We start from the raw sequence: 26,699 nt of genomic DNA, 5'->3' as shown, positions 1-26,699 counted from the left end.
AAACTTGGAAAATTCATTACTCATTCTGATTCTACCAGAACTCCTGAATTTGGAGAATTTGGAAGCGGCTATTGCTATTAAGGACATTTTTATTTTATATCTGTTGCTCCTGCCCCCAAAGAGAGTGTTCTAAGTTCCTCTGTCATGCACATTTATGTAATTCTTATCTAATCCTGGTTTTGGCCAAGACCAGTCATCAGGAAGACAGCAGGCCCAGCAGGGAGAGATGGGTTACAGAACTGCTTTTCCTTTCCAAAAAGAAGCGCTAGAAAACTGGCAGTGACATTGCTTTAGGAGTTGCCTGGTAACCTACGGGTAATCATTAACTATTTGTTACATAAGTGAGTAAAATTCTGGGATGCCAATAATGTGTACCTGTAACAATCCCACTGATATCATTTTTTAAAAAGATTTATTTATTTATTTGAAAGTCAGAGTTACACTGAGAGAGGAGAGGCAGAGAGAGAGATCTATCCAATGGTTCACTCCCTAATTGGCCACAATGGCCGGAGCTGTGCCAATCCGAAGCCAGGAACCAGGAGTCAGGAGCTTCTTCCGGGTCTCCCACATGGGTGCAAGGACCCAAGGGCTTGGGCCATCTTCCACTGCTTTCCCAGGCCATAGCAGAGAGCTGGATTGGAAGTGGAGCAGCCGGGATTCAAATGGGCACCCATATGGGATGTCGGCACTGCAGGCAGTGGCTTTACCCACCACGCCAGTGGCCGGTCCCTGATATCATTTTGAAATGCTAGTAATCACTGGTTAAAACATAATTATAGTTGGAATATATATACAATCTAATAATTTGAGAATATTTTGTGTATATATAAAATATCATGTTTTTTTTTTTTTAAAGATTATTTATTTATTTGAAAGGCAGAGTTGCAGAGAGACAGAGGCAGAAAGATAGAGAGGTCTTCCATTTGCTGGTTCACTCCCCAAATGGCCACAACGGCCAGAGCTGGGCCGATCTGATGCCACAAGCCTAGAGCTTCTTCTGGGTCTCCCACATGGGTGCAGGACTCCAAGCACGTGGGCCATCTTCCATTGCTTTCCCAGGCGCTTTAGCAGAGAGCTGAATTGGAAATGGAGCATCCAGGACTCAAAGTGGCACCCCTGGGATGTTGGCACTGCAGGTGGTGGCTTTACCTGCTACACCACAGCCCCAGCACCACCAAGTGTTTTTGTTTGTTTGTTTGTTTGTTTTTTAAGATTTATTTGAAAGGCAGAGATATAGAGAGGGAGGGACAGAGAGAAAACACAGAGGGAGACCTTCTATCCGCTGGTTCACTCCCTAAATGGCTGCTGCGGCCTGGGCTGCAAGAGGCCAAGGCAAGGAGCCAGGAACTCCATCCGGGCCTTGCACGTGGGTGCAGGGCCCAGGCACTTGGGCCACCTTCAGCTGCTTTCCCAGGCACGTCAGCGGGCAGCTAGATCAGAAGTGGAGCCACTGGGCTTGAGTCAGTGCTCACATCAGTACTGGCATCGCAGGCGGCAGCTCCACCTGCTACGTCACAGGGCCAGCCCCACGTACCAAATGTGATCTTCTTTTGTGCGTGATTATAACGATTGCATTTTTAATGAAAAATAGCCTTTATTGTATTCTGTTATTACAAAAACAATACATAGGACTCACATATTTTAGCATTGATTTTATTTATCCAGGAGGTAAACTTTTCTGCAAAGAAATACATCTCCTGGCTCATAATAAAAATCCGTGAGAAAAAAGTATTCAAAAAACCCTACTGTGCCTTAACACAGTTATTATTACCCTTTTAGAGAAGATGATATCCTATTTTGGAAATTTAACTTAAGGTGATACCATGGACATCATTAGACATAAAAGTTCAGGCCACCTACATTTCTACCAAAAAACTGACAACATAAATTACATTACATTCTGGTTAAATACATGCAAATGCTAATATGAGGACTTAAAAATGCCTTACACAGATAGAATAAATAATGAAAAAATGTTTTTTTTTTTCTGATCACCAAAAGATAGCGCAGACAGATGCAGAGGGAGACCTGCGCCACAAGAAGCAAATCTGTACAGCACAGCGCGCTGCAAGCAGCCAGGTGAGCCGCCGTGCAGAGCTGGGTGAGGAGCCCGTCGGGGGCAGCTCTGTGCGTGGGAAAGCAGCTCCCGGCTGCCGGCTGCTGACCTGTCCGCAGCCCAGCTCTCTGCCTCGTGTCACCCACAGCACGGAAGAACCGCCTGGGGAAAGCTGCGCTGCACGGCCTGACTTGCTACTCGCTCTCTTGCCCAGGATGTGGGCATCGGAGTGAAAGGCAAAAAAAATTAAAGCTAAAAATGCATTATTCTTAAAAAAAAAAAAAAAAAAAAGGTTTTGCTTGCAAGATGTAATATCCTCCAGGGATTGCACACACTTCATCCAGAGCAGTGACAGGAAACCACTCCCAGAGACAGCTTTGTACATCTGACAGTCACTGGCCTGGGGAACAGCCCGGCGCCTGTAAGGGAGACCAAATGCCCAACGCTTGGAGGCCTTGGCTCTCCTCCTGCTCCTGCGAAGTCCCACGCGGGAGACAGGTGCCCGTAAGAGTGACAACTAGCCAAGACAGAAGCATCCTAAGACACTGCCCTCATGGGCACGGCTTTTTCAGAGACCACGCCACGGTGACAGACCGTACAGAGGCACGTGTCTCCGTGCATCTGTGTGAAGCCAGAAACTCTCCCTAGCAGAGCTGACTGCGGAGGAGCTGTCCTTATTTCTTTGGGTGATGCCAACAGAGCCCTACTCTTCTCTCTGGTCTTCATCGGAAGGAGACACGGTAGCTACCAAAGAGAACTCAGATGGGTACCCACGTGAGGGATCTTGCATCCAGAGTCCGCCCTGAAAACTCTGTGAATGAAAAGGGTGCTACTGGCACTGCCTCCTCCATCGCTGCAGAAGACGGAACTTCTGACACCTCCATTCACCTGCTGGGCGTCTCCTGTCCAGTGTGGCACCAGGTGACTGCCAGGGCTCTAGCCTGCTCTCCCAGGATGGCCACAGAGGCCAGCTCTGTGCCTGGACAAGCTTCCCTGGAGTTCCGTCCTCACTCTTGCAAACCGTATCTGAAGAGGTGCATGTGCACTGTGGGGAGGCAGTCACAGGAAGGAGGGAAAATGCCTGAAATGAACAAGATAGGCCGACGTGGGCCAACCCAGCAGAGAGATGATAAAAACTACATGGTTCGGGCTGGCAGATGTTTCGAGGCACAGGGAAGTTAAGTGTCAGTGTTAACTGATATTTCCGCTGGGCATGAGGGGAAGAAATGCGGTGACTGTTTTCTTGCGCCTTATTTTGGTGGCGCCCAAAGCTGAATCCCCACTGAGCTTCCTGTCCTAGTCTCTGTGGAGCTGACATCCCAGCTTTCCAGTAGATGCCCGTCCCTCGGAGAGGTCTGGCCTCAGCCTCCACATCAGGAGGACAGCGATGTGGGGGATGCCACGGAGGGGGCTCTATGCACAGCCATTCGCTGCTACCTACGGGTCAGAAGGAAGAGAAGCAGAGCCATTATGTCCCAGACAGCAGATGAACCAAGAAAAGTAGAGAAGCCCTCCCCGCCTTTCCGCTGCTCCCCGCGCCGCTGACCCCCATATCCACACCCACGCATGGACACTGGGGAGTCAGGTAAACTCAGCTTCTCTCCCTGAGAAGCTGACCTCGTGAGACCTGGACCACTAGCTACGTACCCAAGCTATGAAACCGAAGTAGCCAGGACCCCGGCAGTAAAGGGAGAATGTGTTGGCAACATCAGCCAAAGACCACGCCACAAGAGTGACACTGCAGCCCGGGGCTACTTGGCCTCCGAGAGGGTCCCTGCCGGGGCAGCTATCCCAGTCCTGCTCTGAAGTCAGGGATCAGAGCAGAGCAACTTCCTCCCATTCACTGAGACTTAACGTTCTGCCTCGTGAGAAATTCTTCCCCCTAGAACGGTGCTCCCCCAGTGCTGAATGTACATAGGAACCACCTCGTGACCCTGCTAGCAGGAAGACTTGGGCTCAGCGGGTCTGGCCTGGAGCCTGCGGTTCTGCTTTTCTCACGAGTTCCTGGTCCACGTTAGGGTTCAAGGACTCAGGCCTGAGAATGCTGAAACAGTCCCACCTGCGCACTCTCCCGTCCCAGAAGACGCAAACACTGCTCTTCACATGGACTACAAGCCCTTTACAAAACAGCAGGCAAGCTGTATTTTAGAAGCAACAGCCCAATACATTTTCAAAGTTCTCCAGTGTTTTCCTTTGTACTAGATAACATGAATTACATGTCACTAATGGGACTTAGAGTACAGTGTGGTCAAATGTAGTTTGTAATTCTTATAGAGGCGCCAATAGGTGCACACAAGTACACCACGTTTTCTTCCATGATGTCCTTCCCATCTCCCCCAGAAGGTGGTGGAAGTGAGCCGTGCCTATGCCATGGACTCACACTGAAGTGGGTTTGCCCAAGTCTCGCTGTGCAACAAGAGGCAAAGTTTTAGGGGGAAGGGGGATGGTAGGGAACAGAACCCAAAACACAAAACAAAAAACCCAGGAGCCTTCTGAAATGTTCAAGTTACTCAACAATTTTATTTACCCAGTCTACACACATACGCGCACACGCGCACACACACACACAAAGCACATTTCAAATACAGTTGTACACGCCTCTGGTGAATTTTCTCATCAGTGTCACCAATTAAATCAGAACAGCACTACAGATTTACATTCTGACTGTCAACAGAGCAGTGCCTAGGGAACCACAGCAGAACTTTGTTCCTGGCTTCCCAGTGCAGCCCATCCCCACCCAACCCAGGGACCTCAGCCCTCCCTCACTCCCACCTCCCTCCAAAGGGCACTGCTTGTGATCAGTCCTTTGCTGTTGCCACAGTAAAATCATCACCATATCAGAATGCGTTAATTGTCTTACTTCAATAGCAAACAAAATATATACAACAAATCAGATACAATCACATTGAAAGTAGGTAGATATTGGCCACTGATATCCAGTAAGAGACTGACTGGAAAGAACACATTTACCCACATTTACCCACCCATTTCTTCATCACAAAATCTCCTCTGTATTTCTATTTAACAGATTAGGAATAAAAGCCAAGTTCACAGCAGACAAAAACAGCACCACTACCCAGGGGAATGCGACACTCCTCAACAGAGTCAGCTGCAGGCATAGAAGGTTCAGAAACAGATGGTGACACAAAGCCCTGCCCTGAAGGGGACTGGGTGAGTACATGTCACAACTTCAGGCTCTGAACACACGTTCCCTCGGATGAGTTCACAAAATACCATTCCAGTGATACTCAACCATCATCTTTTACAAAATGATGAGAATTTGGCTGCTACTGGACAAGAAATGTCTATTAATATTAAAACCAGAGTGTAGAGAATTTCCCTAAAAAGAGAAAGCATGGTGTGTTGAATCTTTTCTTTATAGACAGGTGCTGTAGACCGAGAATTACGATGCCGCACGTACACCACCAAGCTACAATCAGAAAGCAGGTGGACTGCTGGCTTATGGACCCTGTGAGCCTATCAGCTGGCACACACACCCCTAGAGTCCATCACAGAGGATGTACAGATCCTGGGGACTGGGAGTCTAAGAGTAAATTCTTGGGCACACGTCTAAAGTCTGTGCCATGGCCAGGAGAAGCCAAAGAGCCCACCAATGCTGCAAACGGACTCAGTTGTTACATATTTTAAAATTTCTGCTTAAAAATTTTTATTTATTTATTTGAAAGTTGGGGGGGGGAGGTAGAGATCTTCTATCCACTGGTTCACTCCTCAAATGCCTGAAACAGCCTGGGTTGGGCCAGACCACTGCCAGAAGCCAGAAGTTCCCTCCATCCAAGTCTCCCGCATGGGTGGCAGGAACCCAGGTACTTGGGCCATCATTCTCTGCCTCCCAGGCACACTAGCAGGGAGCCGGATCAGAAGTATGGAGTAGCTGGGACTTGAACCAGGCACTGCAGGATGGGATGGAGGCATCCCAAGGAGGGCAACCCTCTGTGAACACCTATTCTTGCTATACATTAAAAAAAAAAAAAAAAAAAAAGGTATTTCCAAATACAAGCAAGCCAAAATGCACACTAGGAAAGCTGTGTAAATCTATCCAATTTCTTGACAACAATACAACACAGCTTTTGGACTTGGCAAAGACAGTAGAACGTGCCTAAGATCCCCTCACCCACATACACTTCTCACAGTTACTGAGTGTGCTTCCCTTGTCCTCGGGCTAAGCACCACTGTTTCCTGATCACTCCGGAATCCTGCTCACAGGAAAACCACAAGGTGGCTTTATTCCCAAACAGCTGTGCCAAATGTTCCCTCCAAACCTCACTACCTCTGAACATCAAGTGTGGCTTGCAAGGGTTTGCCCCTGATCTCACACGAGCACAAAGTCAGGCCATCCTTAATGCTCAGTTCTTGGGAAACAGACAAAAAAAAAAAAAAAGCCAGAGACAATGATATGGGGCATATCATCCCTAGCACTGCATGTTTTTAAAAGATCTTTCTTCTATTTTTTCAACTACCCCTTTATCAAAACAACAGATAACAGAGATAAAAAGTAAGTGCTAAATTTCAACTGGAAGATGAGGAGGCCGGAATGGGAAGTGGCTGCCTGAGCTGCTGCTTTCAAATCTGTCAGGAATTTCCTCAATCAGCTTTGAGAGCAAGAGAACACACACACACACACACACACACACACAAATAACAACATGATTTCCTTTCCCTATTTTACATCAGTAGATTAAATGCTGAAGTCTTCACCGGTTTCCTATTTAACAGAACTCAGCACATCAGCAAAGGGTGGTGTGGGGTCCACCCTTTCCCTGTTGAACTTGGGGTTGAGACAAGCACAGCAAGGTGCGTACACCATGAGTACACATTCAAGAAAGCAGGGGAGAGGATGGGAGATCACAGACGGCAAGCAGGCTGTCTCTAAAGCTTGGAATCAGAGCTTGCACCCTCTATTTTCCTGATGAACTTCTCTGAGGGCTCTTAGCTCTAAAGCCTGAAAGACGCTGAAACCCTTGTGGTTGTCAAATTCCAATTGCTCGTGTCCTATCTGAGGGCAGTAAGACCACCTCAGCTCCTGCGGGGGAAACAGACCAGCAAGGGGGCCAGGGAGAGTGGAAACACAATCAGCGGGCTGAGAGCCAGAGTGAACGTTCCCTGGACCTGTCTCCAGTGCCGGGGCTTTAACAGGCTAACAGGGTGCTACTTCACCACAAATCCCCTCTCCTTCATGGTGAGTGTAGCCACATCCAGGGTCTTGAGACCACCGAGTTCCAGCTTCTCACTCTACTCTCACCTCCCAGCACGAGGAAAGGCTGAATTGTGCCATGCGGGCCACAGATGCCACCACCCAAGCACAGCAGACAAGGCGACCTTGAAACGTGCTGCAGGCACTGACCTGCCAGACCCCACTGCAGAACCCCTCCCAGACCCCGTCTCCCAGCAGCCCCAGGACAGGAGAAAAGCGAGGAAGAGCAATCTGCTCTCCACTGCCCCATCTCTCTACACTCGGAGCTCTCTCCGGCAAGTGCTCACTGGTTATACAAGTCCTGCTTCCCAGGACAAGGACCCGTTCTACTACTTCCCTGTGTCCTTCCCCCACCCAGCTCAAAGCCCCAAAAGCAAAGACACTAAACAAACCCACCCCCCCAACGCTGCCAAAACCAACGCCACTAAAGACAATGTGTGACGGCAGGTGACTCTGTCCCGGACACAACTGCAGGAAGAATCTAGCCCCGCCGAGTGTGGACACTGGCTGCGGGATTCTACTGGACACGTAAGAGCAAAGGGCTCAAGGTCAGCAGTCAGCTCCCAGTGCTGCCGACTTTCATCACTGGTGCCCCTCTCCAAGGTGCTTAAAACCCTCAGCTTTCAACCAAAGACATTCATTCAATCCAGCGATTTCTTTTAATTACCCTGCAAAGTAAAGTGTCAGAGATGGGACAAGAGCCTGGAACAAGCCTTTAATAAAAAGGGTTGTTTGAAGCAGCCTGCCTTCGAGGGGGTGACTTTATCTCAAACTGTCAAGTGCTCAAACATCTAACTGCACAGACTGTCCTTTCAGAACCAGGGGGCAATTCAGAACTCGGAGGCTGACACTTTGCCCGAGTGTTTTCCCACCCAAGTTGATAGGGTGGAGCTATTGGGAATGAATCAGAATCATCAGGGAAGCTATTAAACACCACATGTCCAGACTCCAAGCTAGACGCAGTGAGCCACTACTGAGCCTGACCCAGGTGGACCCAGACACGTGTCCCAAAGTTCTAAAGAGCTCTCTAAAGAACACTCCTGGGTGAGAACCAAGACCAGTCTTCTATTACCAAACACGACCATCCTCGGAAAACTGATGACTTCCTCTAAAAGACAAATTCATAACTTTGCAGTGAGGAGCCACCCATCTTTTTAAAAAAGTCTCATAAGAACTCTAGACTTGCCTCTTGGCAAAATATACATATCCACATTCATACATTTTCTACTCCACTGGGACTGAGAGAAAGCCATTATTGGCCACGAAGGGACTATGAATTTAAATATTTCCTGTCTAACCCTACAAAGAAAATGACAGAAGTGAACAAATAAAAAGTAAAGAGTCAGACTCCAGTGTGCCAAGGACTCCTCTAGACACTAAGATGAGATAGATTCTCCTTATGAACAAGGAATACTCTAAATGAAAGATTAAACTCTGATCAAGCTTTTTCCACATTTGGGGGGAAAAAAGGTTGCTCCTGGAGGGGCGGGGGGAAGAGCAGCTTTATTTTTTAAGTTAAGGAGGCTGTGCTGAAAATGATAGGAAATGGGGCCCTTCAGACCTCGGCACAACTCAAGAAGAACAGGACACAGGCTTTGGCATGGAATCTGCTGTGACTGGCACAGAACCTGAGCACCTCAGAAGAGGAGAGCAGTGCTCCAGGAAGTGCTGTGTGAGAGCTGGAGACCGCCCTGCTGGCCCAGCCCACCCTGCAGTAACAGACGATCTACTCTGGGCTCTTCAAGCTAGAACACACCAAGATGTCATCCCGCCCCCAGAGCCAGCTTCTCTCACAGCATCAGAAACAGGATCATTCCTTTGGAAAGGAGGCCAGAACTCTCACTCTATGTGTACTTGCAAGCTCCAGAGAATTCTCTGGGTGACTGCAGCCTGGGCTGACCCTTACAGGACCTGGCTGGAGAGGAAGGGAGAAGGCAAAGGAGAGTCTCCCCGAGTCCTGATCCCTTCAGGCCCATGGGAGAAGGCAGCGTCGGGGCCTAGCCTTCTCCTTCGCCAACCACCCCTCCTTCCCAGACACCAACACCAGACAAGCCACGGGTGAGCTGGAAGAGGAGAACAATCAAGCGAAGACTATGAAGGAAACACACATTCAAGAGACAAAGGCAAAGGAGAAATGGGCTTTCGTGTCTCCTTGCACTTACCTGCCCCTGTCACAGCACCAGGACGGTGGGGAGTTGGACACGAGAGGGAAAGGAGCAGGTGTAGGGGCATGCTTGGCCCCGGGAGAGTGTATCCTGTTCCTCCTCCTCCAGACCACCCCAGCTGAGCGCCTATCCTAAAAGACCCAACCTGCCAAGCTGCCCCTGGGCGAGGCCGTCGACGGAAGCTGGTCCACAACACAGACCCAGGATCTGTGTTCAGATTAATGGTGAAGTGGCAGGGCGCAGGTGATTAGTGACAGGGGCAGGAGGCCAGGGCGGAGGGACACACACGGTTACACCACCGGAATGCTGACTTGGGTCTTCGGCTGGTCGGCCCCTTCTTGCACGTCCAGGGCACGAAGAGGGCTGAGGGGCTTGAGGGGCCGGCTCCCAACACTGTAATTTCTTGGACGCCTGATTGTATTCGAACTGGACAGAGGCGTAAAGCTGTTCCTTCTCATCCTTACAGGGGTTTGGTTCTTGGGGAAGTTGTTCTGATTGGAAATGGAGGGACACCACACAGATGAAAGCCAAACCAAAAGCTCACTTGCACAGGCTGAACACTGCCTGCAGCCACACAGCTTCCTCCACTCCTGCTGCTCCACATGCAGGGACACAGCCTGATCCCCAGCCCCTGGGAGCTAAAAGCGTTGCAGGGGGAAAAGCTCCTTGAGCCCCACACCCCAAAGCATGGAGAGTGGCTCCAAGGAAGGGGCTTATTGAAGATAACGCAGATCCCCAGGGGCGGAGCTAGGATCAGACCTAAACCTCGTGACCCGACCGCATTGGCTCCTGTGGGCCCTGCTTTCTAAAGGGAAACCTGGGGGTGGGGGAAGGGGCGATGTTTGTATTTTATTTCAGCCAAACATTTTCATATTTAACTGACCTCCTTAGGAGCCAGATTTCAAGGTTAATTCATGAAAGAGAGATAACTTTAAAACATGGAATCTCAACATCTCTTCCTTTGGGAAGTCAGCAGACCCTCTAGGCTGTGAGATCTGCATGTTTTCCTTTTGTACAGTCTCTTGGTACCAAAGGTTCAAAGACGCAAGGGAACGGGAACGTGGCAAGTGCATCCATGGGAAAATACTTACAGTGGGCTTGTCACGGTGAGTGTTCACGGCCTCCACGTTGAGTTTAATTGTTTCTACTTTACACCCTAACAAAACAGAGGAAAAAGAAGAAGCCTTCAGGCAAAAACACTCTATGAAAAACTCCTGGGTTTCAGTCTGGGAAAGCACACCATGGAGGTATGCGTGCATTCCCAAATACAGGCACCCATCGACCCCTTCAAAGATGGAGGGTGCCGAGGGAACTTCCCTGAGATGCACGGGACGACGCGGAACTTCTGGGCCACCTTCAGAGAAAACTCAAGCATCCTGACCTGCGCCAGTCCCCACCTCGTGCCAGCCCCACGCCCATAGTTACCGTAGGCCACGGGAGTGAGTTTGAAGATGGTATGGAGAGGGCACTTCAAGTACGGCAGTTCATCTGAAAGCAGAGAGACCAGGTGAGGGGTCTCCTACACTGCAGAGTGAGGTCAAGGTAACGGAGATGGGTCTGCAGCGTGCGTGAGCTTTCTTCACCCTGACCGCCACCGGCAGTGGCACACGTGCTCCCCTAGTCCCCAGACGCTCAGCAAGACCACAGAAGCCACCAAACTCCTGAGGAAATTGGGCCATTTTAGATCCTTCCAGGTAGACGAAACAGGAGTAAGTGCCGCAGCCAGGGCCCCACGGGAGGGGAGACTTGGGCCCTCGGGTATGCGAAGGCCGCCTGCAGGCTTCCCAGCAGGTCAGGTGGATCCGGCAGGAAAGCAACACTTCCTCACGGCTCTGACCAGACGCCAGCGCCCCAACCCAAGGAACAGAGATGCTTCCAAGAGACCACCCTCCCACGGCCACGGGGCCAAGCTGCGAACGTTCAGCTCGACACAGGCCTTTCAGACAGACGGGGCCAACGAGCAGCGCGGTGGCAGCACCCGCAGGTCCCCTGGGGGTTTTGAGGCAGCAGAGCGAATTCAAGTAGGCAACGCCACAGCTGCTGGGAGCCCACACGGCTGCCTGGAGAATGCACCCTAATTTGAGTGGAAGAAAGAGAAAGAGTTGCAGTAAGCCCGGCCCCTCTCTCTGCCTGTGTCCCCAGCCCCCCAACTCAGCTGGTACCTGCGCCCTTGTCCAGGAAGTAGGCCAGGAGGCAGCGCATGACAGCCTGGTGGGAGATGACCAGGACGTTGCCCTGCCGTTCCAGCTCCATGATGACAGGCTCGAGCCGCTGCACCAGGTCCTGGTATGACTGTGGGGGAAGTGGGCAGGCTGGGAGGAGGCCAGCACAGCTGGCAGGACCCATAGTCAAGAGGCCACTTCTTCCTCATCCCCCGCCGGCTTTCCTCCCGGAGGCTCAGTGACTGTGTCACCGGCTAGCTGCCCCCGGCCCTGCTGCCTTTTGAAAATACTCAGGACTTGTAAGAACAATGCTGACACTGAGAAAACCAAGGTCAAGAAGTCTGAATCCAACCGGTGGTGGTGGCAGTGGCTTACTTTTCCTTCCCACAGGAAGGAAGGAACGAAAGGAACAGGCAGAGTCTAGGGCAAGAGGCTGCTAGCAGTTTCCTGGCCCCCATCATCCTGTTTCATGCACTCCTGCCTTGCACATCCCTATGGTGGGAAACCCCTTAGACCAGGAGGCAAGCTGACCACCAGAGACAACAGGAAATGGTTCACAACCCCATATCCCATGTGCACTTGGTGACCCTACCTGCTTGGAGGGAGGTAGAAATGAAGAGGTAGAATGAAAATAAGTAAAAAGGATTCTACAACATACTCAACCCAGGGGATATCTTGGCACCCTCTGCCCTGGATAGCTTAGTATGACCCAAAGCTTGGAGGATAAATGAGCCCAGATCCTCCGTTCTAATCACCGCCCAATCATTCAATCCTTCTCCCAAACGAGGGCCAAGCCCCAGCACAGGGCTGGGCAGCCACGCCACGCAAGGGCAGTCTCACCTCGCCTCCTGGGTACCGGTACAGATACTTATCTTGATCTCGAAGTGCAAACTCTTCCGGGTACCGCTTCTCAATCTCTGCATAGGTCATTTCCTCGCACACGCCCTGCAAGGAGCCACCGGGTTTGAGGGGTCGACTGATCCGCTCTCGCCCCACGCCAGACAAGGAACATAAGAGGGATGATCACGAGTTTCAGACTGTGTGCCAGGCCCCGCGCTGAGTCCTTCCATGCTTGGCAGCTGACTGTGACCAGGGTGGCAAGGAGTCTGGGATCACGGGGTGAGGGCCCCTGCAGAAAGCAGGCAGCTCCTGTAGCTTAACGTCCCCCTTCTCCTAGCACTGGGGAGGACAAGAAAAGTCAACAAGAGGAACAGAAGGAGGTAGCACGGAAGGAGGGAAACTGAAGGCACTGAACACCTTGCAGGAAGAATAAAGAGGCAGAGAGGAAGGAAGGAAAGAGATGTCTCCTATTACAAGAAAACTGTGAGGAAGGACTTCACCAGAAGAGCTGAGCAAGATATCTAAGCAAAAATTAAAGAACTGGGTAGTTAACTACTTCTTTCTCCCAGGAGGAAAACATATCAAGGAACAAAATGAGCCTGTTCAGCCTCACTCCCCCTAGATGCCAGAGCGATGAGGTTAAACGCTGGCCTGGGTCCCACTGTTGGCACAGGTGCTGAGCAGGCGGGAAGCTCTGATTGGAGGTCCAAGTCCACCTCCTTTCCAACCCCTCAACTGGCCACAGATCCAGATTCTGTGCAGTTTTGATGTGCGGTTCTAGTTTTCTAGTCACTCTGCCCACCGAGTGACTTCTGAGGGTCCCTGTCTCAACAGGTGATTCTTGCTGGCTCCCCTGGCCTTCAGAGCATCCTACTCACAGCATCAATCTCATTCAGGATCTTCCACTGCTCGTAGGTCACCCCGAGAGACTCAGCGGTCTGGATGGTCCTCTTCAACTGGCTTGTCCACACTTTCAGATCTGCTATCTCCTGTTCCTTCAGAAAATTCCTCAGAGCCTGAGCAAACTGGGGTTTGAAAATAAAAATTATGAAAAGAAAGAAGTACACACACACACCCACACACACACACACACCACCACCACCACCAACCCCCACCCCCCCCCCCACACACACACAACTGCTAACTTGGCCTGTAATGTGCAGTGTGGAGAGCCATGGGCCAAATCCGTAAGGTGCAACATAGTTAATATAAACCCAAGAAGAAATGGACTTCAGCGGGAACACCTTGTACTGTGCTAAGAACACAAGTCCTGCTGAATAAGTAATGGCTGAATGATCACAGCAGAAATGGTTCCAAGTCACCCACACTTCAGTACAGACCTAGAGGCAGTGAGCAAGGAAGCATCTTTGGCACTTGCCTGACTGCTTGGAACCACAGCTTAAGCCCAGACGGGACTTAAGAAGGGGATGAAACAGATGACCTCTGCCATGCCCTTCCAGCTCTAAGCCTAGGAAATCCAAACGCCGGCCAACTACTCACCTGCTTTCCCCGCGCCGAGAGGCCGGAGTCACCCCCGATCTTGCCCACGAGATTGAATTCACTCTCCCCGTGCCGGCAAAGGTAGATGGTGCGGGGCTGGACGTGGATGTTCATGAGGTAGTAGACTATCTTGCTCTGGATGTAGTCCTGCACTCTGTTGACCAAAAATCGCTGGCCCACATTTATCACCTTGATGAAAGAGAGGTCTCTGGGACAGGATAGGAAAAAAAAAAAATTCCCAGGCATGCAAATCTAAGAGTAAGAACAGGAGGGGACCTGCAAGCTCTCGGCAGCTCTTCCTCCTCTCCTGTATCCTCCCCACACTGCTAGAACCGAGTGGCAAGAGACGGTGGAAGATGAAGCAGACCTTCCTGTGCTCTCGGTCAGTCTGTACCCTTCCCTCTGTGTAGCACTGTACCACGCAAGTAGATAAACACAGTAAACAGAACTCAGCTTCCACTCAGGAGCTAGACAAGACGTCCTGAAGATTGTGCTAAGACCAAGACTTGGTGAGAAGACAGGCTCCACCTGAAGCTGGTAAGACCCGGCTAGAACACGGCACCAGCAACCTGGGGAGAGAGGGAGGCTGCGGAGCCACAGAGACAGCCACGTACTCCTTCCATCCGCCTAATCGAGCCTCTCCCAAAGGCACTCCAGGAACTGTTTGCTTTGCGGCCATCGTGGGATTTTCCTCATTATAAAAACTGTAAGTAGTTAGTCCAAAAAAGAATTCAGGAAACAAACAAAAAATAGGGTAGAATGATGCAAGTCACCCATCACCCTGTTACCAGAGATAACATCTATGAAGACACACTGTCATACATGAAAGCATCCTTCTAGGCTGTCTCTCTGTGTGAGACTTTGGGCAACTGAAGAATATACTGCGCGATCATATCTAAGGTAGCAGTTTTCAACCTCTGTATTAAGGGCACACTTCCAAACACTGGCATTCAGGGCAACCCACTTGACGCAGCTAAAGGCTGACCAAGTTCACCCGGCCCGCAGTGATCTAACAGCGTGCCAAGTGCATCTGCCTTGGTGATGGCTTGGCTGCAGGCCCACATCTGTTGACTAGGGCCAGTAACTGCCCTGAACGTCCATGCTTTCAAAAGGCCGGGCTCTCACAGGCTTCCAAGTGCACCATCTTTGTTCAACATGGACTTGACATTTGCTATGGCTCTTGTACCTCCCAATACAGTGTATCTTATCTGAATTCCATACCACACTGTCAACAGACACTTCCATTGGAATGACAGGCAGCATCTATGAGAATTCCTCTGAGTCAGGCATGTTCCCAAGAGCTTTACGTGTAAGACAGATTAGATGATAGAGAGATAGAACATGTACATAGAAAGAAAGTATGTAATACTTTGGTGTTCAAGTGTAAGATGCAACCTGCATAAAAGCCACACATCCACACCCAGTTTCTCTGGGATGACGTAAACACTAATAGTCTGGACTAGCAATCAAAGGACAGAGTGAGGAAGGCTCTGCTCCCGGAAGAGACTCTGCCTCAGGCCCTTCAGGTCGTGACCTTAACCCTTACTTGTCATAGTTGTCTGGATCCAGGGGTCGGTAGGTGACTTTGTAGCACTCGATTCTCTTCAGGAAGTCCTCCATCACATTCTCCCTGTTCCTCTCGGGGTAGTCGGGGCTCGACACCTTTACCTCCTGAAAGCACAGGAGCAGCACGAGCCCCGTCACAGGGCTGCGCGCGCAGCTCTGCCACATGCGGCTCCGCTGGAGGAGAAGTCCGACGCCCAGGAAAGCGGCCCTTCTCTGTGGCGCTGGCACTCCCCGCCACTGGGAAGCCCGCCCCCATCCTGTGACCCTGGCAAGCAAGAAGGGAAAGACAACTGGGAGTCATGTGCCTGCCCTTGGCTGAAGGACATGGGCAGTCACGCAGCTGAAGCCGCCCCCATCCATCCCTCTACGGACTCTCCTGAAGGTAGAGAGGCTCCAATTTTTCCCCACTGTTGCTCAGAATAGGGCGTGTAATCCAATGCCTGCCTTGGGACCAGGTGCCTTCGCCTCAGATCACCCCAGGTTCCCACAGTGCTGGGACAGCACCTCCAAGAGAAGAGCCACAGATGTCCACCTCGTGGCAGGACCCACTGAAGGGGGCCACGGAATGCAGTGACCCCAGAGGGCGTGAAGAGGACAATGCATAGAACACTGACCAGACTACCGGACAACCGCTGGGCAGGTGCTTACTGTGATAGTAACAGATAGTAAACAGATAATAAAGAATATGATCTATCCCAACACCCAAGTCTTAGCACTCAAAGGATATCCAGAACACAAAGCCAGGACACCTACATCTAGGCCTCAGTGTCCACTCAACAGCTAATTCTTACCTGACTCTCAAAGCTCCCATCTCATCTCCCAAGGGAACAGGGAAGCACTCACAGTGCTCTGGCAGACAGAACTCTCTAGTGTCAACCGTGTCAACTTCTCTCGTTCACTACCCAGAGACACAAACCAGACAAGACTCAAAAAAGAAGAGGAGGCGGGACACAGGGCTGTCACTCACCATGATATTGGCAGCGATAACATCAGGATCATCACACACAGATTCCACAAAGAACACCTGGCCATGAAGAGAGGAAGTGATGAGGGAGACAGAAATGGGCCAGGCTACTAATTAAGAGCGCGTGCTCACCTATCCCACCCAGCCATTTCGTCTCCCATGATTTTGCTCTTGAGAAAGGACCTAAAAGGAAACGCTCAAGGACTGGAGGTATGCCCCAAGAGAAGGGCCCAGGAATCCAGCTCTGTCCCCACCCACCAGGTCAAACAGATGCATGTCCCCGTCCTGACTCCCCACCTCCACTCCACCTTTCTCCTCCAGCACGGAGTCAGAGCTTACCTTGAAGGAATTCTGCTGTGCGAAGTTCAAAATCAAATCCCTCCTTTCCCGGGTGGTATTGGTGGCATCAAACACCTGGGAAGAAGCAAACAAGGTAACTGAGTGGGGCCTGAGAAACGGAGCCCCATCAGGGAAGACCCAGGGTGGGACTGAGGAGGCAGGCTGCAGACAGGGGGTGCCCACGGAGCAGAGGCGGCTCGGGCTTACCGCAATCTGCCCGTTCTCCTCGGTGAGGTACGCCTTAACATCTTCCAGTGCCACCAGAGCACACTGTCTGTCGAGAGCAGAGGAAATCAGCAAGAAGAGCTACGCTCAACACGGCCACTGACACAAACACGTGGGTTACTGCAGCAGTCACATCCCTTGCTACCCAGGTTCCTGCTGGTCACAATTTTTCTCTCTAGAGCTTTCACCCTTGCCACCGAGGATTCCACGGCACCCAGCATCTTCCTCCTTCCCCCGCCCAGTGCACATACCTTATCCCTCTTTAGGCCTGGCCTACAAGCATACATGATGCCCCTGAGCCCTGCTCCACCTCCCCGAGCCCAAGGTCAGCCGCCCACCAGACACCCTCTACTTCAAGTGCTCACAAGACACTGGCTGAGAGGAACAAAGCCCTGCCACTTCCAGGCACACACTGGCCCTGAGGTCAGGCGTTCACAAAGACTCACTTGCGGATCTTCATGGCCTCCTCGTTGTCATGTCGAAAGAAGTCGTAGGACTTGTAGGACTTGACCGCTTTGCGCCGGTACACCCCCAGGTTAAACACTGCAGAGACACCCAAATCCTTTAGGAGCAAAACAACATGATGGCGCCACCATGGGGACTTCCTGGCCTAATGTGGCCAAGGGGATGAAAAAGCACCACGGTGTGCTGGGAACAATCCCAGATTAAGAGGTCAAAAGAGTGGGTTCAGGTCCTGACTTAGCAGACTTTGGACAAGTCTTAAAGTGTCCAGGTTTCAAGTTCTTCAGCCATACTATTTCTATCTGTTTCACAGGGGAACCACTAGGTGTATATAAGTACATGGGAAGGCTTTGAAAAAATAAAGCTCTATATTCATTAATTCTTTTGTTTGTTTTTAAAGATTTATTTTTTCTATTTGAAAGGCAGAGTTACAGAGAAGGAAAGAGAGAGATACTCCATCTGCTGGCTCACTTCCCAAATGGCCACAATGGCTGGGACTGAGCCAGGCCAAAGCCAGGAGCCAAGAACTTCTTCCTGGTCCCCCACATGGGTGCAGGAGTCCAAGCACCTTGGCCATCCTCCACTCCATCCCAGGCATACTACTAGCAGGGAGCTGGATTGCAACTGGAGCAACCAGGACTCAAACTGGTGCCTGTATGTGATGCTGGCACTACAGGCAGTGGCCTAACCTGCTACACCACAATGCTGACCCTGTCTCATTAATTCTTAATATTTTTAACAGCAGCATTCCCTCAAAATAAAGTCTTTCTCCCCAGGCCAGGAGAGATAATTCTCAAAATAGTGACTAAAGCCAGTAAATCAGGAAGCGCCCACTCTTTTTGCTGGGAGCACCCCATAACCTTGATGCCAGGGAGTCAAGTCTCCTAGAGGCCGTGGGGATTGAGAACTAATCATTGCCTTTCCCAGGAAAACTTGCACCTACCTTTGGTGGGCACCCCAATCCAGTTGAGGTAGCGTGTTAGTTTCTTGGACACATAGGTCTTCCCCCGGGCTGGCAAACCAATCATCACAATGAGAGTTGGGGAGTTGGTCATGTAGGAGGCCCAGGCTAAAAGGAAACAACAAAACAAGGCAGAACTAAATGACTAGGGGCCTAGTAAGCCTTATGAAATGGGCTAGGGACTTCATGTTCATGTCTCGTTTAATCTCATAAACTTGCAGGGAAAAGCTCCAGGAAGAACAGGAAAGCAAACTGACATCTTGGGCAGACTCTTTGGAAATAGAATTTCAGGGCCATGCAGATTCCTAGAAAGTGTCCAACTAAGCCATGTCTTTCCCACATGTGTGAAGTCTTCAAGGAGGCACCCAAGGTGGAAAGAGGGGTGGGAGTGGCAAGGGTAAGAAAGTAACGAGGATCCCCTCCTTACCAGGAGAACACCTAGTCACGGGACAGTGACACAGCTGTGCAGGAAGGGCTGGCGCCTAAAGATTATGTGCAGAACTGAGCTGGCTCCTACAGCAGGTGCAACAGCGTCCACCTTGGGAATCTCGCCCAGCCCGTCAGTGCCTCAGGTGAGGCCTGGCTTGGCCTCGAGCTATCATGGCCTTGAGCTCCAGCTTAAGCCAGACTTTCTGCAGCATAGTTAGAGTCAGGGGGCAAAGCCTACTGGGTACAGGTTCTGAATAGACCCTGGGAAGCCTCTGGTAGACAGCCCACAGGGGCATCAGGGCCAAGTGGCACAAAAGAAAGACGACGGAGAGGCAGGAAGCCGCTGGTCCGCCCTTGCGCAGTAAGCTAACTTACTTCCGCAAGGCTCACTTGGAGAGGCTCATCGTCCTGGACAAGATGCACTGAGGGCAGGTGGCGTTCCAGAGGACACGCAGAGAGTCAAGGGCAGAGCTGGTGCTGGGATTCAGACTGTGGGCTCCGCGCACAGCTTTTCTCCAGAAAAAGCAGCCCCTCCTGAGCTTACTCACAGGCCCGGCTCCTCCCGCCTCTCGCGACACAGGGCAGAGGACGGAGAGGGCCCGCTCTGCTGCCAGCCCCTTTCCTGGGGCCGAGACCCAGCTGAGCTCATCGGGAAGGGCTCAGGCTCTGCCCCTCAGAGAAGTGAGGCCCGGCACAGGAATGGAACGGAGAGCGAGACCCTCACAGTCCACACCCCAGCACCGCTTTCTAGAAGCTGCCCTGCGGGCTGCCGCTGCTTGTCTACACTGGGATGAGCCGACCCTGGAGGACTAAGGGACAACTGGGTGAAAGGGAGGTGCTCGGACGTGAAATTAACCCTTCATCTCTGGAGGGAGAACTGTAAAAAGGTCTCAGTGGAGAAGTAGAGAGGAGAGTTTCCGAGGGGTGTTGGGCAAGAAGTACTGCATAGCCAGAGTGGCCCCGGCGGTGAGGGACAGGTGGACGTCCAGATGCAGGGCCAGAGGACTTGGCTTTTAGGCTTCTACTCACTGAGCCCCTCCGAGGTAGGTAATGGAGCAACGTAAGTAATGTTCCTCTGTCTAAAATCGTTACTCAGCGGCAAGCAAACACCACCGTGCGGCATCAGCGGTATTCACCCCTGGGTGCTGGCCACGCTGCAGGGGAGCCACTGCGCACGTTTGCGGAGCACAGTCCCCCTGAGTCTTCACTTTCTCCAGCTAGCGCACACGCTCTCCATTCCCCCAGGGTTTGCCTCATTACCTGCGCTTCGTGGCCTGCTCTGTCCACACCTTCCAGCCCATTAGGCACTTCCCCCAAAGGCCCTGCTGCCCTCCCTAACGCTGAAAATGAACCGATACTTGGGAGTTGCCCTGAAGGCAACCAGGGAGCCAGATGCTCTGTGTTTGCCACACGGGGAGGAGCAGGCTAAGAACAACGTAAAACCCTGACCCCCGGGGACTGCGCCAACGCCCGCCAGCACCACACCCGCCGCCTCTGCCCAGAGCACACCACACACCAGCTGCCACCAGGGCTTCTGGTTTTCTAAAGCACAAAACAAAACCCCACTTCCTATCTGAAACCACCACACTGGCAAGAATAGGAGCAGGCCGTCCTGCCCGTTACAACACAAAACCACCTTGCAGTCTCCCTGCCACCACCAACACCGGCTTAATGTGCACGGAGGACGCTTGGTGCTGACCGATCTCAGGGACTGTGGAATACATTATGCAAAGCTGCTTCAATCCCCAAATCCTCTTGTAGCGTCTTTTCATAAAGTTCAACTCACATCTCAATCCGAAATCTAGGTTCCCTTATCAGACATGCTCAGATGGAATGACTGCCTCGTAACTGCCCCCACAAAAACACAACACCTCAAGCCCTCAGCAGTTGAGCTTTGCCCACAGTAGCAAGTCAAGGTCAGGGCCCTGCCCAAACTCCTGGTCTTGTAACTGCTGGTCCCAGCGGCTGACTCTCATGCCTCACAGCAGCTCTGCATAGAGGGACTCTCGGGAAGCACAGCTTTGCTGTCTTCCTTATTCCCGAGAGCGGCTCCAGGACAGCAATGGCTCCCAGCCTTCTCCCGGTATTCATTCTAAACAGATCCAACATTTTGAAATATGCGTCCATAAAGCATGTTTCATGATTGACACTTTTATTTATCAAGAATCAGAATAACTGTTAAGTATCTCCTGCCGTTTGCCTGTGGGCATGAAATACCCAAATTCATATGACTGCAGCCAAACACTAACTGAGTGGACGCTTTAGTTAACCAGTGCGGCTACGGTTGAGAAATCTCGTTTCCACCAGGTAACCTGAAATACTGCGATACTGGTCAGCACTTCTCAAGTCTACCCTTCCTCCTGCCATGTCTGTAGGAACAGCTGCTGGCACAAACATGCAAAGCGGTATGTGTAAAAGGACATTCACTGCGACTTTCTGTGATGATGAAAACCTGGAAACAGTTTGGTGGGAAGCTGACATACCCATCCACGCTGAATGAAGAAATCTGGATTTCCCAACATGAAGCAGTTAGTTTTTAAAAACAGGAAATGGCAGAACGATAGGTGCAGCAGGAATCTATGTTCCTTCACAGGATGCCCAGAACCCAACGTCTGCAAGCATCAGGCTTAGCAAACAAAGCAGAGGTCGTAAGAGGTTGTTTTTACTTTTTACCTCCTTTTTTCCCTCTTTCTGAATTGTTCATGGACATGTGTTGCTTTGTATTTAGGGAAATGTGCCTGTAAATAACCTGCCTGCCCCGGATTCACTCAAAATAAATAAAAAGAACAAAAAAGCACGCAGACACTCCCTGCTCCTGCTTTCAGAGGCCTCTGCACGTCCACCCCACTCCCGGAGCAGCTGACGGCCCAGGAGTGCCCCTGCAGAGCTCTTGGCTCCCCGGGCCCATCCCTCAGCCCTGAAGTCCTCCCGCCCAGGCACTCCCCAGAGTCAGTTAGCCAGCGCAGGTGCAACCAAGCAGCAAAGGGATCCCCGCCAAGCTGCGCAGAGGCAGCTGCTGGGGCGAACGCCAGCAGCCAGGGAGCCTGTTCCAAGGCACATTCTCTGTACAACACATAATGAGGGAAAGCTGGATTTTCCAACACAAAAACAGCCTGCAACAGAGCAAATTAAAAAAAAAATTAAAAGGAAATGGCAGAACAGAATATACACACTACGTTACTAAGACAGACCTGAACTAGACACCTAAAGAACCACATTTACATGTCTCTGTGCACGTAAAAGAGCACATGTTCTCCTCGCTGGATCTTCTGTATTTTCTACCAGAGTCTCACAGCCCAGACACAAGATAAGACTGGGGCAAATGAACGAGGTGGCTTTGGGACAAGCGTAGAACAAGCCATCTGGAGAAAGAGGTGGGGTTTGGGAAGGAGAAATCAGAGTCCGGAGCAGAAATCCGAGTCTAGAAGACAGAAAAGAGGCCTGAGATTAGGGCGTCTGTGATAGATGGAAACCCCAAGACAGAAAACTCCAGGAGAGCCAGGCAGGCGGGCGGGCAGCAGAGGGCGGACCCAAGGGTCAGAGTCCCCACAGGGACCGAGTCTGCCCGTGCTCTGCCCTCCAACTTCCCGCCCTCTTTTGGGTCCAGCGTCCTAGTAACACGAGATTCCCCTCTGCTGGGGTGCAAGTCTGGTCCCCAAACCTGGGTTAGGGCATTGTCAAACAAGAGGGGAAAACATTCTCTACTGAAAAAATAAGTCTTCACTGGGTGTTTTAAACACTGAACTCCCAGCGCGGCACTTGAGCATCCACATATAATGTTTCAACCATAAATACAAGAAGAAAGCCACCTGTGACAAAGACCACACACCAGCTGTGTGGCCAGCGCCTTCCTAAGCGCTCCCCACACGGCCACATCCAGCCCCCGGGTCACTCCTAGGGCGGACGCCATCGGCATCCTCACTCGTAAGAGGGAGCAGAGGGAGGCACAGGGAGGTGGAGCCACGTGCTGCCAGGAGCAGGTAAAGCCGTCGATCAAACCCAGTCTTGTTCCGGAAGCCTCCGGCGATCCGGGTTCTCGCTCATGGGGCACTTTGCCCTTGGTGCCTGGTGACAATGCAGAGGTGGCCAACCCCAGGATCACAGCCAGAGCAGCTGTTCCTGTCCAGTAGGTCTCATGGGCAGGCGGTAAAGAGAAATCAGCACCATTAATCATGAAACTGACAGACGCATGACGTCAAGGTGGAGGAGCTGGGACCAAGAAACGATCCCCGGCTCCTGCTGGCCAGCTGCTTGCACTCGCTGATACAGAAAACCCCTGAAGTGAGAGGAGCCCACCGACAGGTCTCCACAGGCAAAGTGCCAGCGGCGAGCAGACGCAGCAGCTTCTCCCAGACATCTGGGGACCGGCTTTCCCAGATTTGGGGACGCTACGGAGGCTGCGATGATGCCTGGAAATGCAGGTGTGTGGGGACAGGGAGTGATGCTTCTCCCTCTGCAAGCCCTCCTGCTCCAGCCGACTTTTAAGAAATTAGCATGGACGTGCTCCTGTGAAACCAGTCCTCAGAGCAAGGAACTCACAGGGAGAAAGTAAGGCGCCCAAGACGCGGTACGAAGTTGCAGTCAGGGCCCGTTCCTTCCCCTGAGCCTAGGAAAGCCGCAAGCAACACTGACCCTCGCCTGAGTGGGGCACTCCCAGACTTGGCCCAACAGACAAAGGGGAGCCGCCAACAGTACCAGCCCCATCTAACGTCTGTGCCTGATCAATCTGCCTTACTCACCGTGTGCACAATGCTTGCCCCTACTTCGAAGATCAAATGAGTGTGCAGCTCACACACTCCTGGGCTGCCCCAGCCTTCTAGCCCCAAAATCAAACATTTCACTGAAACGACTAGTTTCAGACAGGAAACCGTCCCCTTGGAGATGGCACTTTAGATCCCCAAGTCAAGGAATGATTTTCCAGTCCTACCAAGAAGCAGAGTTGCATTCCCAAGATAACATCCCGGCAGTCGGCCGCCCTTCTCTGTCCCAGAACTCACAACATTTCTTGTCCGACATGCGAAGACCGGCGGTTCGGTTGCTGCCGTGTTCCGAGGGAGACCCGAAGTGCCCGGACATGGTGGCTCTCCGGTAGGCGTCTGGAAGGAGGGGCAGGAAGACGGTCTTCAAAACAGTGCGGAGGGTCAGCTGGGTCGCAGGAAAGAACTCAGGGTCAAGAGTCAAGGCCAGCTCTCTCTCCCGCAGAGAGGAGCTGCCTGTCCTTGGGGAACCATGAGCCTCCTCCGTCTCCTATTTTCTCACTTACAAAGAGGGTGGTGCTAGAACCCTACGTGTATTGCTGACTTGGGAGTTTACCCTCATAGACACTTTTATCTCTTTCAATCCTAAGTAGAGCAGATGTTGCTACCATTATTACTTCTCTCCCATTTTACAGATTGAAAAACCGACGTTGTTCGATTTAAGTGGCTTGTCCAAGTTTCTTTACGACATCAGACTCCGGTTTTGAGGATCTAGGGCAGGAAGGCTGGGAACAGATCATTACCAAGAAGGCATTCTCAGGGCTGGCTCTGTGGCACAGCGGGTCAGGCCACAGGCTGGGACTCTCACATCCCAGAGAGCAGTGCTGGGTTCAGTTTCTCTTCAACTTCTGATTCCATTTCCTGCTAATGTGCATCCTGGCAGGCAGCAGGTGACGGCTTAAGCCCTTGGGCCCCTGCCACCCACAAAGGAGACCCAGACGGCCGGCTGGCCCAGCCCTGGCTGTTGCTGGCATTTGAGTAGTGAACCAGCAGATGGAAGATCTCTCTCTCTGCCTCTCAAGTACATGAAAATAAACATTTTTAAACAGAAAGTAACTTCAATCCAAAGGTTGATTCAGTACTTTCAAAAACTGAGAAGAGTGGGAAAATTTGAAACACGTTCCCTGGGCGAAAGCTGTCCCTGGACGGCCCTACACGTCGCTTCTCCTCTGAGTTCTCACCCTTCTGCCCGGCCCTGCAGCCTCTCCCCGCTTATCCGCTAGGATTCTAAGGGAGGAACACGGGAGGCAAGGGTGGTAAGTGACTTCCCCAAGGTCACCTGCAGAATAAGGGGTAAATCCTGGGGTAGGAAAGCCCAGAGCTCGCTCCCTAACCCAGCTTACACGGGGCCCGCGAGGGCAGAAGGTCCCACCCCTTCAGGGGCCGCGCATTATTCCTCCACGACCACACAAATCGTCCAAGCCGAGCCGCAGGTGCGGCTCCCAGGCCCTGGCCGCCCGCACTCCCCGAGACGGAGAGGCATTAACGCCCGGCACCTCATCCGGGTGCGTGCAGCCCCCCGCGGCCCGCCCTCCCAGCCCCTCCCAGGCGCCGGCAGCGGTGGCTCACCCCGCGATCTCTCCGGAGACCCCTGCCGGCTGCGGCCCCGGCGCTGCCCCGTAACTCGGGAGACTGGAGTCGTGGCTGGGGGCCCGGCCCCGAGTCCCCGGCGGGTCACGTGCCCGCTGGCCCCGCCCACCCGCGCGTCGGTCCTCACCTGGAGAGAACCACCGACCAACCGGGCGCCGGCGGATGCAGGGGGCGGGGCTCCAGGCGGAACCGCGGACCCTGGCCCCGAGGAAGGGTGAGACCAGCTCCGGAGTCTCCGGGCTCCCGGGCGGGCTGCATCGTTGCTTGGTAACCAACAGGGCTGGGGGCGGGGCCCACAGAAAGCCTGACTGTTCTGTAAAAACTCTCGCGAGACTGAACCGCGCCAGCCGGCGTCCGCAGAGGTTAACGCTTTCATCCCTGAGTCCCAGGCGGACAGCGTGGGATCCGCACACCCGAGCGAAAGCTCTAAGAGGCGCCGGGAGTCGGCGTCCACCGTGCTCTTGAGGGTCGCGCCCCGAGTGTTCGCGTGCCGCTCCCCGTGGGTCAGACCGTGTACCCTAACGAGGGACCGGGGGCTTCCCGGACCCAGCCATGCGCCCGGCTGGACTTCACCCACCGTCCCGCCCCCGCCCCGCCCCGCCCACGCGACAGCATCTGTGACGGTCGTGTTGAAGGCCCGAGGCGCTCCACGGCACCGGCAGGGGCCTGGGTGGGAAAGGTGTTTGCAGAGAGCAGGGGCTCCTCGTGGCCACTCGGAGGCGGCGGCGCTGGCGGTGAGTTTGCACGTCCCAGGGGCCTGCCCTCGTCCCGCTGATGCTGGAGGCTGTAGAGGAGGAGCCCTGCCGCTCTGGGTCCGGGCTGGATAAAGAGCAGTGCAAATGCACTTCTTGGGCTAGAGCTCAATCCCGGGGCGTCTCTACCCCCCCCCCCCACCCGGGAGCGAAGACATTCTCCCAAACAGCTCGAACGTGTAGCTATCTCCCCTTTCGGCGAGTGGCAGCGGCCCTCCCCGTGCCCCTGCGCTGTACGCCAGGCACAGCCCTGGGTTTTAGGCCTACAGCGTGGGGAAGGGCCACCTGACCCCGCACTGTCTCCTCGCCGTGACACCCAGCGGCGCCGCGGCTCCCACCGCGAGTCTCTCCGCGCCACCGCCGGCACCGAAGGCGGGGACGCGGCCGACTCGGGGTCTGTCCGCCCGGGAACTGCAGAGGCAGCTCGGGCCCCTCGCTCCTCCTCACACTGCGCCCCCCAGGCTGGGGCCGGCCGCCTGCTGCCGCCGGGGTGGGAGGGTCGGGCTTCCGGCCCCTCAGCCCCGGCGCGGGCGGCCACGAGCCTCCGATGGCGTCTGACAGCCCCGCTGACTCACTGGCCATTCCTAGCATTCCGAGCCGTGTCGGGCGGAGGCCCCGGCCGGCCTAATCACTGGCCGCCGACATTCCACCCGACTCCCTCCGGGAACTGCTTCCCCGCCCTCTTCCCGCGCGCTGTCCTTATAAGCCGCCGGCGCGGA

The 26,699-nt window shown here is 52.9% G+C and overlaps 1 protein-coding gene across 15 annotated transcripts; it reads right to left on the bottom strand.

Annotated features, from left to right (window-relative positions):
* Nucleotides 1-1,574: 1,574 nt before the first annotated feature.
* PFKFB2 (6-phosphofructo-2-kinase/fructose-2,6-biphosphatase 2) lies at nt 1,575-26,689 on the bottom strand. 15 transcript variants are annotated; one of them, XR_011381393.1, is made up of 16 exons: nt 26,556-26,689; nt 25,356-26,047; nt 23,879-24,026; nt 18,435-18,560; nt 17,476-17,572; nt 17,012-17,074; nt 16,805-16,879; nt 16,469-16,525; nt 15,482-15,606; nt 13,936-14,143; nt 13,314-13,460; nt 12,436-12,540; nt 11,596-11,725; nt 10,859-10,921; nt 10,525-10,589; nt 1,575-3,493 (listed from the first exon to the last, which is right to left on the bottom strand). XR_011381393.1 is itself a non-coding variant. In XM_051821282.2 (16 exons), exons 1-16 carry the CDS (start codon nt 26,569-26,571, stop codon nt 3,470-3,472), a joined length of 2,145 nt encoding a protein of 714 aa, XP_051677242.2. In that variant the 5' UTR covers nt 26,572-26,689; the 3' UTR covers nt 1,575-3,469. The 15 variants fall into 15 exon arrangements, 14 of the variants coding, with proteins under 14 accessions (XP_051677242.2, XP_069911307.1, XP_069911306.1 ...); XM_051821282.2 differs by having other exon boundaries at nt 17,012-17,078; XM_051821281.2 differs by lacking the exon at nt 1,575-3,493 and adding an exon at nt 4,557-9,924 and having other exon boundaries at nt 17,012-17,078.
* Between the last annotated feature and the right edge of the window lie 10 nt (nt 26,690-26,699).

This window comes from Oryctolagus cuniculus, chromosome 13 (assembly GCF_964237555.1).
Source record: "Oryctolagus cuniculus chromosome 13, mOryCun1.1, whole genome shotgun sequence".
NCBI lineage: Eukaryota > Metazoa > Chordata > Mammalia > Lagomorpha > Leporidae > Oryctolagus > Oryctolagus cuniculus.
This window is presented reverse-complemented; position numbering and strand designations above follow the sequence as displayed.